This window comes from Simochromis diagramma, unplaced genomic scaffold, assembly GCF_900408965.1.
Source record: "Simochromis diagramma unplaced genomic scaffold, fSimDia1.1 OVJJ01000501.1, whole genome shotgun sequence".
NCBI lineage: Eukaryota > Metazoa > Chordata > Actinopteri > Cichliformes > Cichlidae > Simochromis > Simochromis diagramma.
In genome coordinates, this window is record NW_024387320.1 from 912,291 (window position 1) to 929,189 (window position 16,899).

Here is a 16,899-nt window from a genome sequence, read left to right on the forward strand (position 1 = left end):
TGTTTATTTTATCTGTGGATGTTCAATCAGCTTACCATCAGGACTCTCAGCAGGCCGCTTTAGAACAACCTAATATTTCATTCTCTTTTATGTTTTACTTTTAGATGCATGTTTTTGAGCCATTATGCCTTCGAAAAGCCATGACCTGGGACTGAGACAGAGCTCCCTGATACTGCTACAGCTAATGTTTTGCTCCTAAAAGCCTCAATAATCTGCTTTTTTAAATTAGTGTCAACATAACCTGTCATGCTAGATGTAACAAAGCAGCCTCATATCAAATGTCTGCACTGGACCCTTTCCCATACCTCACAATGATGATGGTGCTTTTTTTCTTTTAAAGCCTCATCTTTTCTTTTGTGAAAGCTGTAATTTACTTCCATTTGTCTAAAGGAAATCCCCTCGGAAGCAGTATGACTCGGCATCACTTAGAAGCGTTTTAGCAAGTTCCATGTATTTAAGTTTCTCTTTCAGAAATGGGGCTTTCCTGGGTATTCTTCCGTGATCCCCCACTTTCAGTTAGAAAATCATTTACATTTGACCAGATACCATTTTACCTGGAAGACAGCTTGTATGTATTTTAAGTTTTCTGTGGTTTCTCACCGACCATACAGACTACTCCTTCTGTTGAGTCGGTTTTCCACCTGCTGCCTGGTTCAGGGTGATTGGCTACAGTCCCATAGATCTTAAAGTTATTAATAATAATTCCAGCATGACATCAGCCTGCTTGGAAACAGTCTGGTAGTCATTGCCTATACTGACACAGTTATTCGTGTCTCATCTGACCATTTTCAAAAGTGCTATAAAGCATCAAACTCTGAAAACACGTATATGCTTACAATATAAATATATTGCAGAATTCCAACAATTTTAATTTTAAGGGGTATCAATAATTTTGTCATTTTTAAAAAATATTTTTAGAATTTTAAAAAAGCATTTTTCACATGACAAAAAAATACATGCAGATGTGTATATTTTTATAATTCCAGTGCTGTTTTGGGATTAACTCGTGTCTTTATTGTTTGAATGATTGATTGATTGACTGATGTGTGATTGATTGAATTGATTTATTTATTTTTTAATTTACTTTCTTACTTAGTTTTTAATTAGATGCATAATCAACACTTGAATATTTTAAAGACTCTTATGTGGAATGTTGTTGTGTAATGATTTATATTTATTACTAAATGTGTTATTCCTGAGTTAACATTAGCTATCATTTACACGGTAATTTACACTATCATCCGTATAATTATTTGTTACTCTCTTGCAGGCTTGTGATATATTCCATTTGCCTCAAATGAATTTCTTAATGAGGTTTTTGTCTTTCTTTTGTACACAGGTGTAGAAATATCGAGAGCATTTAGTCCGGATTCTTCTGATTCTGGCAATGAGACCAACTCCTCAGAGATGACAGAGAGCTCTGAGCTGGCCACTGCTCAGAGACACTCAGAGAACCACCTGAGAATGCATGTAGCCATGGCAGAAGGATACCACGCCATGAGTGAGGAAAAGACAGAGGTGAGTGCGCCCAGTGACGGTGGAGCAGGAGCTATGCAGTACAAACCCCAGGAGCAACAGGAGGAGGAGGCCAAATCCTCCTCTGTCACCTCCTCACAGATATTTCACTCGAATGGTGGCGAGATGGAGCCAGAGACAATGGAAATAAAATCTGTGAGCGAATACTTCACTAAGATGCACATTGGCTCCCTAATGAGCAGGCAGAGAGGAAAACAGAGAGAGACTGAGAGCAGAATCCAGGGAGAGTCCTGCGATTCTGACAAATCAAACACGGCTTCTCAAGACTCAGCGAAGGAGGAGCTCCCTCATCTTGTTGGGAAATATAACGCTTTCACTGTGAGAGATTCCTATTACATGAACCAACTTGATCTGGGGCGAACTCATTTTAAAGACAGGCATCAAAAATGGCAGCAGAGAGTGCCTGGAAACAAAATGGCTGAGAATCTCGCTCCAGAATGTGTGAGTGACTCACAGGCTTCCCACGCAGACAGGTTGACAGCAAAGGGAGAGAAGCAGGACTTAGATGAAAGAAGCCAACAGTTAAATGCCCATCTCATCTCCCCATCCAAAGGGCCCGTCCCTGCACAGGGCGACGCTGCTTCACAGGATAATGAGCAGCAGCAAACGAAGCTTCCACAGTCGGAGCCAGATGTCTCACGGTTATATGAATACCACGTGAGCAAGCGCATGTCATCAATTCAAAGCGAAGGCATTCATTCTCTCCAAAGCTCGCAGTGTTCCTCAATAGATGCAGGCTGTAGCACAGGGAGCAGCAGCTGTGTCACCCCTATGGACTCTCCCCTTTGTGCCACAGACAATATGCATGTACTGTCCGAATCTTCGCTCAAGGGGCTGAGTTATGTCACTGCGGAGGAGAAGGCTTATGGGGCCCACGGGCAAGGGAAGGTCAGCCACCCTATGGACCCCACCCTGCTGAGGAAGATCCATGCAGCTACCAGTGCTGAGCCTGGGTTTGGAATTACACGGGACAGCAGTCACAGAATGCCCAAGATAAAAGAAACCACAGGTAAACTTAAACAGGAGGGTGAACCTCTAATCTGTAACCTGGTAAGATCAACATTTAAGACAGTTCATCAAAACAGGCAAATCTAAGGTTGAGAATTTGTTTGAAATCCTCAGGTTACACAAATTACCAAAATAACAAACAAAACTTTGCCTGACTTACTTTCAAGGCAGATGCCTATAGATAGATTTTGCTTTTGTGTCAGTGATATCTTTTTCTACCCCTCATCTGTATAACCAGAAGGGAATCAAATTTTGCTTATAACACACACAGCACTAAGAGATTGAAATATATACATTTAACAAGAAGCAGTCTTACCGGTGTCTGACAATACAGGACGTCTGAGTCACTGCAGGTTTTTAATAACTTTCCCCAAACATATTTGACAAAATAGTTCGCCTTTTACTGTGATGACACTCTTTGACTCTGCATATCCGCTCAACTGTGATGACAGTCTGCTTCATGTGCTGCAGTCATTGCTGAAATTATGGAGTCAGAACAAACTTGGGTGTCTTGACACCAAATTTCTGTGGGCATCTTTTCGGCAGTATTCACGTCAGTCCACTGGACAACACACATGCTGACATTGATGTAATTGTGATATTCCATAACAGCCCAAGATATCAGTCAGGATGATCTATTAAAAACTAAACTGGATAGTCCACAGGCCTTTAAAGGCTTTCCATGGAAATACATATGAGATTTTACAGTATTTTTTAATACAAACACTGATATCTGTGAACTGCTTGGTGTTATATGCACTTGCTGATTTTAATTTTCCTTTTAGACATTTATTATGGCTATGAGAACAACACACTATTTTGCCTGTACTTTGGACTGCAACATATAAAGATGTTTCAAAATTTAGGAAATTTGACAATCAGATCAATAAGCATAGCTACATACAAGCAGAGGTTAAAGGATAAATATGTTGTTGTTTTTATGTGTTTGAAATTACTTGCCAATATACATTGCACTTTTTTCTTAAACGAACCACTCGACATATTGGGTATTAATCTTATTCACATTCCGCTTGCAGTAACATTACAACTGATGCTACTCTTATATCTGTTGCTTCACATCGCTTTGTTGGCTTAGCTTACCGTAAAGATCGGAGACAAGGAGAAAGTATGAATACATCTATAAGTTATTGTCCTAAATGTTACCTCTTGACTTTCTGCACTTTGTACAGCTTCATCAAACAAGAAACAAAGTATTAATGTAAGCTAAGTTTTTCATGATTGCTCATAAGTACATTTTGTTGCCTTTGGACTGAGCTTGGTGAGCCAATTTCCTTGTCTCCAAAGTCTTTTGCAATGCTAAGCTAACTAGCTGTTATGATATTCTCATATGGACTAGATTGATAATATGTCTCTATAACATTTTCCATCAGTTACACCAGGATTAAGAGATTCCTTCTTAATTGTGCACTATATGTCTTTTCTATCACTGGAACCAATAATACAGTGAGACTGAAGAACATTGTGTTAATGTTAAGGTAGATGCTTAACAGTTCTCTTTGTTTTCCTACTACCCCTAGTGTAGCTTGCACACAGCTGAAGAAGGCTGGGAAAGAGTCATCTTTAGCTCTCTGTAATGAGACCAGTACCACCACCACAATCATGTCACCTTCATCATTACAAAGTAGCACAGAGCCCAAAGGGCTAACACAGGCCAGCCCTGAGCCTGACCCACACACCCTGGCTTTTCCCTCAAGCGGATCTTCATGTGACCCAACAACAGGCAGCCTCCGGAAGCTGCGCAGGGTTCGGATGCTCAGGAGGAGCTGGAGTACCTTAATGCCAGGTTCCAGGAGCTTAGAAGTACTGTTTGAAAAGACCAAAGCCATACTTACAGGGAAGAATGATAGTCAGAATTTACAGTTTCAAGATCCCCCAAAAGAGCAGATGACATTTTCTGCCAAAACCTTACCCACGAGCTTGTCCCAAGGTTCAGTTGCCTGTAATTCAACTGGTGAACAGCTGCTAAGAGGAGCCTCTCTGTTGATGCCCGAGCAAACAGCACCGAGGCTGGATACAGGTGCATGGAAGTGCCGTGGGCCGTTCAGTCACTGCTTCCTCAGGAGAAAGTCGAATACTCATGCCGGTGATGAAGATGGAGAGATAACCTCACATGATCTGCACTTTGACAGCTCAGTTTCTTTCTATGGCAAGGAAAACACTATCTTGAGAAACTACAAAGCTGAATGGAGCAAAATGGCCTCGTATATGAAGAACATGAGCCTCAAAGATCGGCTTGCTCACATTAACTCAATGAAAGGAAAAACCTACAGCCTTCACACGGGGTTCGCACTTGCACGGAAGGATGCCTTAGAGATGATTGGTGTGTTGCGTTCAAGTGTAGGCCACCCTTCCAGAATTGCCATGCCTGAGGTCAGCGAGGCTGACATGGAAACGTTCGCCCAGCTGCTTCTCATGCAGGCCAAAGTGCTGAGCAGCGCCTGCAGTCAGATGGCGATGGAGTACAGTAGCCCAGAAGAGCTGCTGCTCACGCTGACGCACAGCTTCCACACTCTGTGCTGCCTAACGCAAGCCTGCATGTCACTAGTAGAAGGCCTGAGCACCGACAGTGAACGGCGCGAGGTGGTAGCCAAGGTGGATGAGGTTGTCATGAACTACGTGTGTCTTCTGAAAGCTGCTGAGGCAGCTTCAGGAGGCTCCCCCGGTGACCAAAGTGTGAATGCATTGTCACATTATTCTGCCACCATGTCTGCTATTCTAAACACACTAACTCACTCACTGAACACACTGCTAAACAAAAAAACTGTTATTTTGTCTTGATTATTGATTTCAAAGCCATACATAAGAGACATGGGTTTAACAACCAATGTGAACTGCTGTGAAAAAAATTTAAAAAACTTGCCTTGTGTATACAGTATTTTATTATGTAAAGAAAATATATGATTATACAAATAATTAAAGTTTTAAATAGATTATATTAAGGCCTATATTAAAAAGCATATGACTCTCTTCTCAAATATATTATCTAATATTACTTCATAGGGATTATTTTCAGGATTTATTGGTTTTATTGACAGCTTAACATGTAGATTGACACAAACTTATTAGTATCTTGTTTATAACTTGTAAAAAAAGTACACAGCTGAAGAAATGCATACACTATATAAAGCTCTAAACAAATCGCTGCACAGGACAAGAGATGATAAAGCTGAAGTAACGCGTACAATATTTTCATTTGCTTGAGTCACTTAATTTAATGAATACTTTACACATAAACACTGAGTACTTTCCTGTTATTTTTGTCAATGTCATTAAAGAAATTAAAACTTTTTAAAAAGTATGAACTGTTTTGTTGTCTGTTTCTGTTTCACTCTGCTCGCTCACAGTTTTGGTCATTACCAATCTCTCGGCTACAAAAGTTTGTTACTGAAGTTTCATTCAATAAAGCGTCTTTATTTAGTTTCAAGTGTGTTCAATAATTAATTTTTTCTACTTTTCGCTCAAGCTTTAGTGGTGAAAGTGCTTTTTGCATTAAAGATGATGATGGCCTATTTCACTTACAGTACAGGGCTGGAAAGAATGTTTTTGCACAGCTTGAGAACGAGTCACTGTGCATTATGTGTATGCATCTGAGTAAAACGAAAAAGACAACAGCCAGCAGCTCAGTGAGGCTATAAGCATAAAGGTGCTTAAATGCCAACATAGTGAACTCCTGGTCAAAATTGACCTGATGATGCTCACTGATCACTTCGATTTAGGATGACATGCATGTTTATACTTGTTTTATGGCAAACAACCATCTAAACTTAAATTGCCAACCTAGTGAGCAATGAATTGAAAAAACATGAAACCAATCCATCTGTCCATCCATTGCTCAAACCATGTTCTAAACCACTTATCCAGCTCAGAGTGTTTACGCCAAACCATTTGAAATATACGGATATTTCACAGGATACATGGAAATTTTAAAATGTTAGTTGTGCTTAAGGAAAATACAGATAATGATTGAAGTTGATCTCTGCTTCAAATGTTTAAAGCACTTCATCTGTAGTTCTCAAGACATTTTTCTATAAACCCAAATTTAACAAGAGGTATGCTGACTGACAGGAATACCTAGTATTGCTAGAATAGGTGTAGTAAATCACACCATTTCACTGTAAAGACAGACAGCTAAACAGTCTAGCTACTGTAAATTGGTAGGAACTGTACCTAAAACCACTGAACATATTTATTTATCTTAAATTTGGGCAGGTGAGACTGAATGTTAGTCATATAGTCACAGATAACAAAAAAAAATATTCTGCTTGATGTTAAAATAACTTCACCACCATGTACAGTGGTAAAACCCAAACCACACCACAGGTTTCATTTTCCCCTAAAATTTAATGAGAAATGAAACTCTTCCTTTCACTGGTTTCAGTTGAATAATAACTTGTAACTCACCCAGCTGTGTTTTATAATACCATGGAATATCTGCCATACAACAAGAGTCAGAGTATTAAACTTGCTGTATCTTATTAAATGCACCTCTTTACAGTAATAATAGCATAAATGCACCAATAAGCCTTTTCACGATGTAGTAAAAGATGAAATATTTGGATGTTTGTGGTTTGTAAGAAAGTAGGAAGTGATGCCGGCTAATTCTACACACACTGGGCTAACACAGACACCTGTTACTTTCATCGACCACCTCAGGAATGTTCGTTAGTGTTATACTTCTTTCAGTACTCCATCGAACCTGACAAGACAAGTCAGAGCTGGACTCTTATTTTTTGTTTTCTCACATAAATAATGTTTCTCCACCTGGTGAGTATGATTTTTATATGCTCTATAGTATCAGAATTCATAAGCTGTCAAATGTAGTTTGGCTTAGAAGTGCTGTTAACTGTTGAGAAGTAGAAAATCAAATGCGAGAGAATGCTATTTCCTAATTGTACAGTAAAGTAAAGTATAATATGCTGGCCATGATTACTAAAGTTGCTGATTTTAGCGTCCCTTGTTATGATTTGCATTTATAATGTGCTGTTACAGTATTATTAGATTTCTACTAGCAAACCTTTCTCATGTTTCCGTGCAGATGTGTGTGGCACTGCTCACCCTGTGGTCTTGTCTCCCTATTTTGGCAACTGGCATCTATTACCCGAAAACTCTGCCATGTGATGTTAACGAGATCAACAATGGGAGTGAAGTGAAGGTGGACTGCACTGAGAGAAGCCTCAAAAAAATCCCCCATGGAATCCCGAGAGACACTACAAACCTGACGCTCACCATCAACCATATTCCGAGTTTAAACTCCACCTCCTTTTACGGTTTGGAGAACTTGACTGAGATTGACATGAGGTGCAACTGTGTGCCCATCAAAATCGGACCCAAGGACAAGATGTGCCTGAAGAGTGTGACAATTGAGGAAAATACTTTCAGCAGGCTGAGCAATCTGCGAGCGCTGTATCTAGATGGCAATCAGCTCTACAGTATACCTAAAGGCCTGCCTTCAAATCTGATCCTTCTGAGCTTGGAAGTGAATCATATTTATTATCTTTCTAAAGCAAACCTCTCTGAGCTTAGAAATGTTGAGGTGCTTTACCTTGGTCAAAACTGCTATTTTCGTAACCCCTGCAATGATTCCTATGATATAGAAGACGATGCATTTTTACAGTTTAACAATTTAAAATTGCTATCTCTTAAATCAAATAACTTGTCTTTCATTCCACATCAGCTACCCACTACTCTGAAGGAGCTGTATCTCTATAACAATAACATTCAAGAAGTCACTGATGAAGACTTTAAAAATTTAACTAATCTTGAGATTCTAGACATTAGCGGAAACTGCCCCCGGTGTTACAACGCTCCTTTTCCATGTAGCCCATGTCCAAATAACGCGCCATTGAAAATCAGCAAGACAGCTTTTAAAATGCTGACCAAACTAAAAACATTACGGCTGCATAGCAACTCCCTTACAAGTGTGCCTTCTGAATGGTTTGACACCACAACTGAGCTCAGAGTGCTGGACCTCTCATCAAACTTTTTAGCAAGGGAGCTAGAAATCACTGCTTTCCCAAAATTCCTGGGTAAACTAGAAGAACTTGACCTTTCATTCAACTACGAGCTTCAGAAGTACCCTCAAACACTAAGACTGAGTTGCAGTTTCTCCTCTCTGAAGTCTCTCAAAATTTTCAGAATGAAAGGTTATGTGTTTCAGCAGTTAACTACAGAGAGTATCGCTCATTTAAAACCTCTACCGAACCTGGAGGTTGTAGATTTGGGTACAAACTTCATTAAAATGACAAAGCTTAGTATTCTGATGGAATTGAAAAGCTTTAAAATAATCAGCCTGTCTGACAACAAAATATCGTCTCCCTCTGATGGCCAAATTGCACTTGATTCGTCCGGAGGAGAAACCTCGGACTGGTCTCCGATGTCTTCCGCTGCTGAGTACCAAAACAAAGACGTGAGAGAGATTCATTATTTCAGATATGATGAGTATGCACGAAGCTGCAAATACAAGGACAAGGAACTTGGAGTTATTACATCCTTCGTCAAAAAAGAATGCAGTCAGTTTGGCAAAACCCTGGACGTCAGCAGAAACAATATATTCTTCCTGCATTCACGATTTTTAAACCTTACAGAGCTAAGATGCCTCAATCTGTCTGGAAATGCAATGAGTCAAAGTCTGAATGGTTCTGAATTTACTTACCTGGCTAATTTACAATATCTGGACTTCTCATGGAACCGTTTGGACCTGCTCTACTCTACCGCGTTCCAAGAGCTGAAAAATCTGGTCATCTTGGATATAAGTAACAACAACCACTATTTTGAATCAGAAGGTCTGACTCACATGCTTAATTTCACTAGGCATTTAAAAAACCTCAAGGTACTCCTGATGAATCACAACAAGATCTCTACTTCCACTAACACAGAGCTGGAGAGTCAATCCCTAGAAAGGTTAGAGTTCAGAGATAACCGGTTAGATGTGCTGTGGAGAGATGGGAACACCAGATATGTCAACTATTTTAAGAATTTAGTTAATCTGACTGTCCTTGACATCTCCCATAACAACCTCCCTTTTATCCCATCGGACGTATTCAGTGGTCTACCAGAGAAGCTATCTGAGCTGTATATCAAAAACAACAAACTAAAATCCTTTAACTGGAAGAAACTGCAACTTCTACACTCATTGCGAGTCTTGGATCTCAGTGGAAACAGCTTGACTACTGTTCCAGATGTGTTATCAAACTGCACCACATGTCTTGAGAAACTAATTTTACACAAAAACCAAATCCTAAAGCTTACACCAGATTTCCTCAAGGGTGCCTACCACTTGAAATATCTAGACCTGAGTTCTAATCACATCCAGTACATTGAAAAATCCAGCCTTCCAGATGATGTTCTTAATCATATGGACATGTTACTTCTGCACCAAAACAGATTCTTGTGCACTTGCAATGCCACCTGGTTTGTCACATGGCTCAACAGGACTACAGTAACCATACCTAGATTGGGCACGGATGTTACCTGCGCTGCCCCAGGGGCACAAAGAGGTCGCCCAGTCATCTCAGTGGACCTTTTGGCCTGCCAGCACCACTACCTGTCAATCATCCTCTCCACCCTAATGACTTCCCTCGTCCTCATCTTGGTCACGCTGTCCATCTCCAGCCATCTCTTCATGTGGGATGTCTGGTACATCTACCATTTCTGCAGAGCCAAGCTCAAAGGCTACCGCCGCCTGTATTCCCAGAGCGCTGTTTACGATGCCTTTGTGATCTATGATAAGGAGGATCCTGCAGTATCAGAGTGGGTGACGAAGGAAATGTGCGCTCATCTTGAGGAGTGTGGAGACCGCCGACTGACGCTTTGTCTTGAGGACCGGGATTGGATGCCCGGATGCCCCCTGATTGACAACCTCTCTCAAAGCATCCACAGGAGCAAGAGGACTGTGTTTATTCTCACCAAAAAATACATCAAAGGGGGAAACTTCAAGACGGCGTTCTACATGGCTCACCAAAGGCTAATGGATGAAAAAAATGATGTTATAGTGCTTATATTCTTAGAGAAAGTGCCCTGCAATTCAAAGTACTTGAGATTACGAAAGAGGCTGTATAAGAGGTCTGTGCTAGAGTGGCCAACAAATCCTCAAGCCCAGCCATACTTTTGGTTCAGCCTGAGGAGTGTATTAGCAACCGAAGGTCACAAACAATACAACAATCTCTTCAAAGAGACACTGTAAAGAGAACAATATGCTGGAAAATGCAGTTTCTTCTCTCTAGATTGCTTTAAATGTACTCCTGTATATGAATTATTATATGTGAATACTGAACTGTTGTAATGTGAGCAGTTTTATTATTAATGAAATATTAATAATTAATGATGTGCTAATTTTAAACTCTGTATTCAAATTATTTGGGAAATTCATTGGCACTCTTTGCGATGCCAGTGGGGGATTCTCAGACTCAGTTGGCAATGAAATGCAACATACCATGAAAGAAGGAAATGAAACAGATGTATTTGTTCAATTCACACGCTGCTCCCCCCCACAGCTCATTCTGCTGTGTACAACAGTCCCCTTCCTTATTTTGATGGGTGTATGTGAGCATGCAGAGATGTTTAAACGGCTAATTTGACTTGATGATATACAAGACATGCACCTTATAGATTTTTAGCAACTTGTTGGGGTTTTTTTTTTGGTTTTGGGTTTTGTTTTTTTGTTTTTTGTCTTTTAACCACTACCACTTATTTTTAAATGGTAGAGGAGAAAATCTGAATTCAAGATTGTCATTCAGGGATTAATACAGTACAGGCGCAATGGTAAGTTACTGAGTGTGTGTATAGTTACTTTTAACTTACTTATCAGAATAATCTGATTTTCTGCATTCTGATGTTATCTTTGATGATTTTGTCATTTTATGATTTTGTGCCAAAACTTTGTATAGATATATCTGACTCCAAAAACCCAGACTGATCATTTTATTGTGTTTTGCTTTTAAATCTGTTTTGCTTGTTTGGAAATGTGTTGACATATTCAATTAAAAGGTATAATAAAACTTGCCAGCCGTTGTGTAGAAAAACATCATAGCATCATTATCATATTCATCATTATCGGCATTTTATTTAACTTGTTTTAGAAATCAGCACTTGGCGATCTTGAGAACACAAGCTATGAAGCCACATTTTATCTTAAACTGTCAAAGATACATTTAGCAGTCAAGACTTTCTTTTCGGTAGCACTTTATAATAATGTCACACTATTAAGCATCATTACGGTGTTAGTAAAGTATTAGCAAGTGCTTAATTCATCATTTATACATCACTGCTCTTCCTTAGTATGCCGATGCAGATATGTTTATCCATCTGTTACTGTTACGCCATGTACAGCTATCACTGCTGGACATGGTGAAATCATGTACAGCTATAATTGCTACTACATAGCTGCTAATAGTAATCATAATCAAAGTAGTGATAATATACCTGTATTTATAAATGGCATAACAGGAGAACTGATGCTATATAAATGATGAATTAACCACTTGGTAAAACCTTAATAATACCTTAATAATGCTTAATAATGTGACATTATTTTAAAGTGATGCCCCTTTTTTTAGGTATTTCAATTCAATAAATTGCACAGGTATAATGAAGACATGGGACAAATGTATTTAGAAAATTTATGGGATACTGTATGTCACTTATCACTAAGTATGTGACGTGCTCCCATGAAAAGTACTTTAACAACAACCTGAAAGATTTTACATATCTCCTATTTTTAAAATTATTTCTAGGCTGGTAATTGTACATTTTACATGTATCGTTTTACATTTCATACCCCTTACTTGCTGTTTTGATAAGTAAAAGAAAGAACAAGATTTTTTTTTTCTTACTAGACTTCCAACCTACTGCCACCTGCTGCAAATAGGACAGGTTTACAATTTTTTCAAGATTGCTTTACAATCTCAGTGTCTTTTCCCTAGCTGATATTTTAACATGTCAAAACAGGAAAAGCAGTGGTGTAATAAATAACTGTAATAACATTAATAAGGGCTCTATTCGGTTTAGGTATATACAGTTTAAGTCAGTAGACAAAAAAGTTTTACAAAAAGTTTGGAAACCAGTAATGCACAGAAAAAATTACATAGATTTTTATCCATTATGTGACATAAGGAGTGAATAGAGTGAAGTCGAGGAGAAGTGCTCACTGCATCACAGGAAGGCCCACAGATGTACGAGCCTGGTAGGGATGAGGGAATGAATTTGGGTCAACCTTTAACAACTGTCAGTAGATATATTAACAATGTAATATTAATACACTTTGCTTTTTGGGAAGTCTCGTAATCCATTACATGAAAATGAGTTATGAAGTTGCATATTTATTGCAAATTTAAAAAATTTTAATTTATCAATCTGAGACTTTTAGTCACATCTAAAATATAAGCTTTAAGCCGATTCTAAAAGCAAACCTAATCTGCAGACCAATATCACTGTATTTTGTGAACCCCTAATTGACATGATAAAAGTGTTATAGTAATATAATATATAACATTATATATAGTACAAATAGTGTTCTTTTATCTATTTTTTTACCACAATAATCATGAAAAAGTGTTATAATTTTGTAGAAGCCCTTTTATAAGCTTAAGGTTATTTCATTCAACTGATTCCATCATTTTTCCACAGATTACCAAATGCTGGATGCTGTTGTTCTATCTGTGTTACCATTATGAGATCATGCCAGCTGCATTTACACCTACCTGGATGACACGGCAGTTCCCTTGTGATGTTATAGCCAACAAAACATCAAATACAGTCAAATTTGACTGTAAAGGCCGCCATCTAGAGGAAGTACCAGAAGGGATAACCAGTAATGCCACACATCTCGACTTATCAGAAAATTTTATTAAGAGTATTAAAGATGAATCATTTTCTAAACTGACAAATCTGACTCAGCTCAATCTCAACTGGGCAAACAAATCGAAGGACGGTTATGGATGCAGACTGTTGAACATTCCTGCAAATGCTTTCAAAAATCTCACAAAAATCAAGCAACTACAACTGAGCGGCAACTGTCTGACTGAAATTCCACGCAATCTCCCCCACAGTGTGGAAACACTTGAGCTAGAAATTAACAAGATTAGCTTGGATAAATTACATGACAACAGTTTTATTGGTTTAAAAAACATAACAAACCTGTTTCTATCTAAAAACTGCTACTTCTGGAATCCCTGTGGGAAGTCTGTTGCTATTATGGAAAAACCCTTTCAAATACTGGACAAACTGAATGCTCTGAACTTGTCTTACAACAACTTAACACACGTTCCTAAAGGACTACCCCAGTCAATTACAATTTTAGGTCTGGATTCCAACAAAATAGAGAACATATCTAAAGATGATTTCCAGGGGTTGCTAAATTTAAAGGTCCTTGATATAAAAGGCAACTGTCCAAGATGTCAAAATGCTCGGTACCCTTGTGTTCCTTGCCCTAACGGTTCTATCAACATACATCCTGATGCATTTCAAAGACTGACACAGCTGGAGATACTGGACCTGGGAGGAAACTCACTAAATTACCTTAAGCCCTCTTGGTTTCAAAGTCTAAAGAATCTTAAAGTATTAAATCTGGCATTTAATTTTTTACTAAAATCTATAACTGGTGAGGAACCATCTTTTGAGGCATTTAGTTATCTTCACAGGCTAGAAAAACTTGACCTGTCGTTCAATTATGCTCTCGGATTGTACCCAGAAAAAATAACTCTTTCACAAAACTTTTCAAACCTCAGGTCACTGAAAACTTTGCATTTGGAGGCTTTGGTATTCCAGAGTATTGGACCAGACACACTCACACCTCTGTACAATCTAAAAAATCTATCTGCTTTGAATTTAGGCACTAACTTCATTATTTACAGCAACTCTACTTTATTCAGCCATTTCTCCCACGTAAAAATGATATATCTCTCAGAAAACAGGTTATATCCCACCACAATAGAAAGTCCACCAACTCTAACAGACAGATACAACCAGAATTCAGACCTTTCTATTTCATTTTCCATAACAGCTACTCCAAAAGACTTTAGCTATGAGATATCACACAGGCTAATAAAGCAAGAGTGCTTTGACTCTGGACGAGTGCTCATCCTCAGCTCAAATAATCTGTTCTTCATTTCTCCAAAGCTATTTGAGGGATATGGAAATATTTCATGTCTCAACCTCTCAGGAAATGGATTTTCACAGGCACTTAATGGCACAGAGTTCAAGATGTTGCCTAATCTGACATATCTGGACTTATCTTTCAATAAGGTCGATCTGGCCTATAACAACGCCTTCAAAGAACTAAAGAAATTACAAGTACTAGACCTCAGTTACAACCCACACTACTTTAAAGCATTTGGGGTAACACTTAATTTAAATTTTACACAAAATCTACCTGTGCTAAGAGTCCTTAATATGAGTCATAATGAGATTTCCACACTGACAACAAAAGAAATGTATAGCAAATCATTAGCAGAACTTATATTTACACACAATAATTTAGGGAAACTTTGGAAAGACAGGGATGGCTCGTATAACAAACTTTTCACTAATCTTTCTAATTTGACAGTTTTAGATATATCCTTTAATGGCATTGCAAAGATTCCAGATGATGTTTATGAATATTTGCCACGTAATCTGACCACACTGCACATAAGCCATAACTCACTCCGAGAATTTAGCTGGGACAAACTGCCTTTTCACCAACTGCAGAGTTTAGACCTGAGCTATAATCGTCTGTCTACTTTAACAACTATTAACTCAAACATCGCCCAAACTCTGATTTTCCTTGACTTGAGTCATAATCACATTATCAGTGTGGAAAAGTTTTTTTTAAAGAGATTGAAAAGCCTCAGGACTCTCAGCCTTAGAAACAACAAACTTACTATTGTCAATGAAACTGCCTTCGAATCAGGACCTGAATTTCAGACTTTGTTCCTACAGAGAAATCCATTTGAGTGTACTTGTGATTTGTTAAACTTCATTTTATGGATAAATGGGAGTAAAGTAAGGATCCCAAGACTGACCACTCAGGTGAATTGTAAGACACCAGTGAACTTAAAGGGCCAACCACTGGTACACTTTGAAACTAACCAGTGTGTAAATTCAGAAAAGGCACAGCAGATCTACGCTCTAACAACTTCTATCATTATTCTTTTCATGATTGTTTCAACAGTTGCTCACTTATTTTACTGGGATGCTTCCTATGTCCTACACTATATGAAAGCTAAGCTGAAAGGGTACAGATCCTTGAACTCGCCAGATACTATTTATGATGTCTTTGTGACATATGACACAAAAGACCCACACGTCTCTGAGTGGGTGATGAGCAATCTGCGGGTGCAACTGGAGGAAGAGGGAGACAAGATACATCCACTGTGTCTGGAAGAGAGGGACTGGCCCCCAGGAGTCCCACTGGTGGACAACCTCACCCAGAGCATCCAGTACAGTCGCAAGACTCTGTTTGTCTTAACAAAGGGCTACGTTAAGACCGGTGCTTTCAAGCTAGCAATGTATCTGGCCCACCAAAGACTGCTGGATGAAAATGTGGATGTGATAGTACTGCTAATGCTGGAGCCTGTCCTGCAGCATTCTCACTTTCTGCGCTTGAGGAAGCGACTGTGCGAGAGCAGTGTTGTAGAGTGGCCGCGAACAGCAGCTGCAGAGCCCTGGTTTTGGCAAAACCTGAGAACTGTCATAAGAGTAGATAATCAAGTGATGTACAACAAGACCTATTCAAAATATTTCACCACCAAATGAAGAAGGATAATAACGAGTTTGTTTTAAAACACGTGTGTTATATATAATTTCTCGTTTGGTTTTAAAGTGTTTCTTCTTTGACTGAACTGTTTTTAAGAACTGGTTTCCTTATAGTTGCCAAGACAGCATAATGAATCTTTTGTAATGTGTGTGAAGTACATTAATAAACGAAACCATATAAAAATGTGAGGCAATTTCTGAATGTAAATTTTACAGTCTACACTCTCGTTCCAAACTTAGAAAAGATCTGTGCTGAGGGACACCATTACCAGGTTCAACAGTTCCACAAAAGATCAATTTCGAGCAAAATTGACACATCCTAAACTTTACTCCATCACAGAGTTTCCCAGAATCCACACAGTATGACTGGTTAGAACTAACACGTTCTGTGTTTGCCTGCTATTAAATTATCCACGTGGTGGCAGCAGTGATGCAGTTGCAGCTTGCAAATTAACCCTAAAGTCAATGTCCCACACAGAAACACATCAGTTTGTCAGTAGATATATTAATAATATAATATTAATACACTTTGCTTTTTTGGAAGTCTCGTAATCCATTACATGAAAATGAGTTATGAAGTTGCATATTTATTGCAAATTTAAA

The 16,899-nt window shown here is 38.7% G+C and overlaps 3 protein-coding genes across 6 annotated transcripts in view; all 3 read left to right on the top strand.

Annotated features, from left to right (window-relative positions):
• The window catches only part of frmpd4 (FERM and PDZ domain containing 4), a 34,364-nt gene extending 27,758 nt beyond the window's left edge, over positions 1 to 6,606 (top strand). For all 4 annotated transcript variants that reach the window (XM_040005466.1, XM_040005467.1, XM_040005468.1 and 1 more), the window contains 2 exons: positions 1,340 to 2,545; positions 4,088 to 6,606. In XM_040005466.1, the coding sequence (XP_039861400.1) occupies positions 1,340 to 2,545; positions 4,088 to 5,343 (2,462 nt within the window). In that variant the 3' untranslated portion in view covers positions 5,344 to 6,606. The remainder of the gene's footprint in view (positions 1 to 1,339; positions 2,546 to 4,087) is intronic.
• On the top strand, positions 6,598 to 10,765 carry tlr7 (toll-like receptor 7). Its single transcript, XM_040005470.1, has 2 exons — positions 6,598 to 7,329; positions 7,601 to 10,765. The coding sequence occupies exons 1-2, from the start codon at positions 7,315 to 7,317 to the stop codon at positions 10,745 to 10,747; spliced, it is 3,162 nt and encodes a 1,053-aa protein (XP_039861404.1). The 5' UTR covers positions 6,598 to 7,314; the 3' UTR covers positions 10,748 to 10,765.
• Positions 10,766 to 11,212: 447 nt separating this feature from the next.
• On the top strand, positions 11,213 to 16,498 carry LOC120717452 (toll-like receptor 8). Its single transcript, XM_040005471.1, has 2 exons — positions 11,213 to 11,325; positions 13,189 to 16,498. The coding sequence occupies exons 1-2, from the start codon at positions 11,323 to 11,325 to the stop codon at positions 16,294 to 16,296; spliced, it is 3,111 nt and encodes a 1,036-aa protein (XP_039861405.1). The 5' UTR covers positions 11,213 to 11,322; the 3' UTR covers positions 16,297 to 16,498.
• Positions 16,499 to 16,899: the final 401 nt, after the last annotated feature.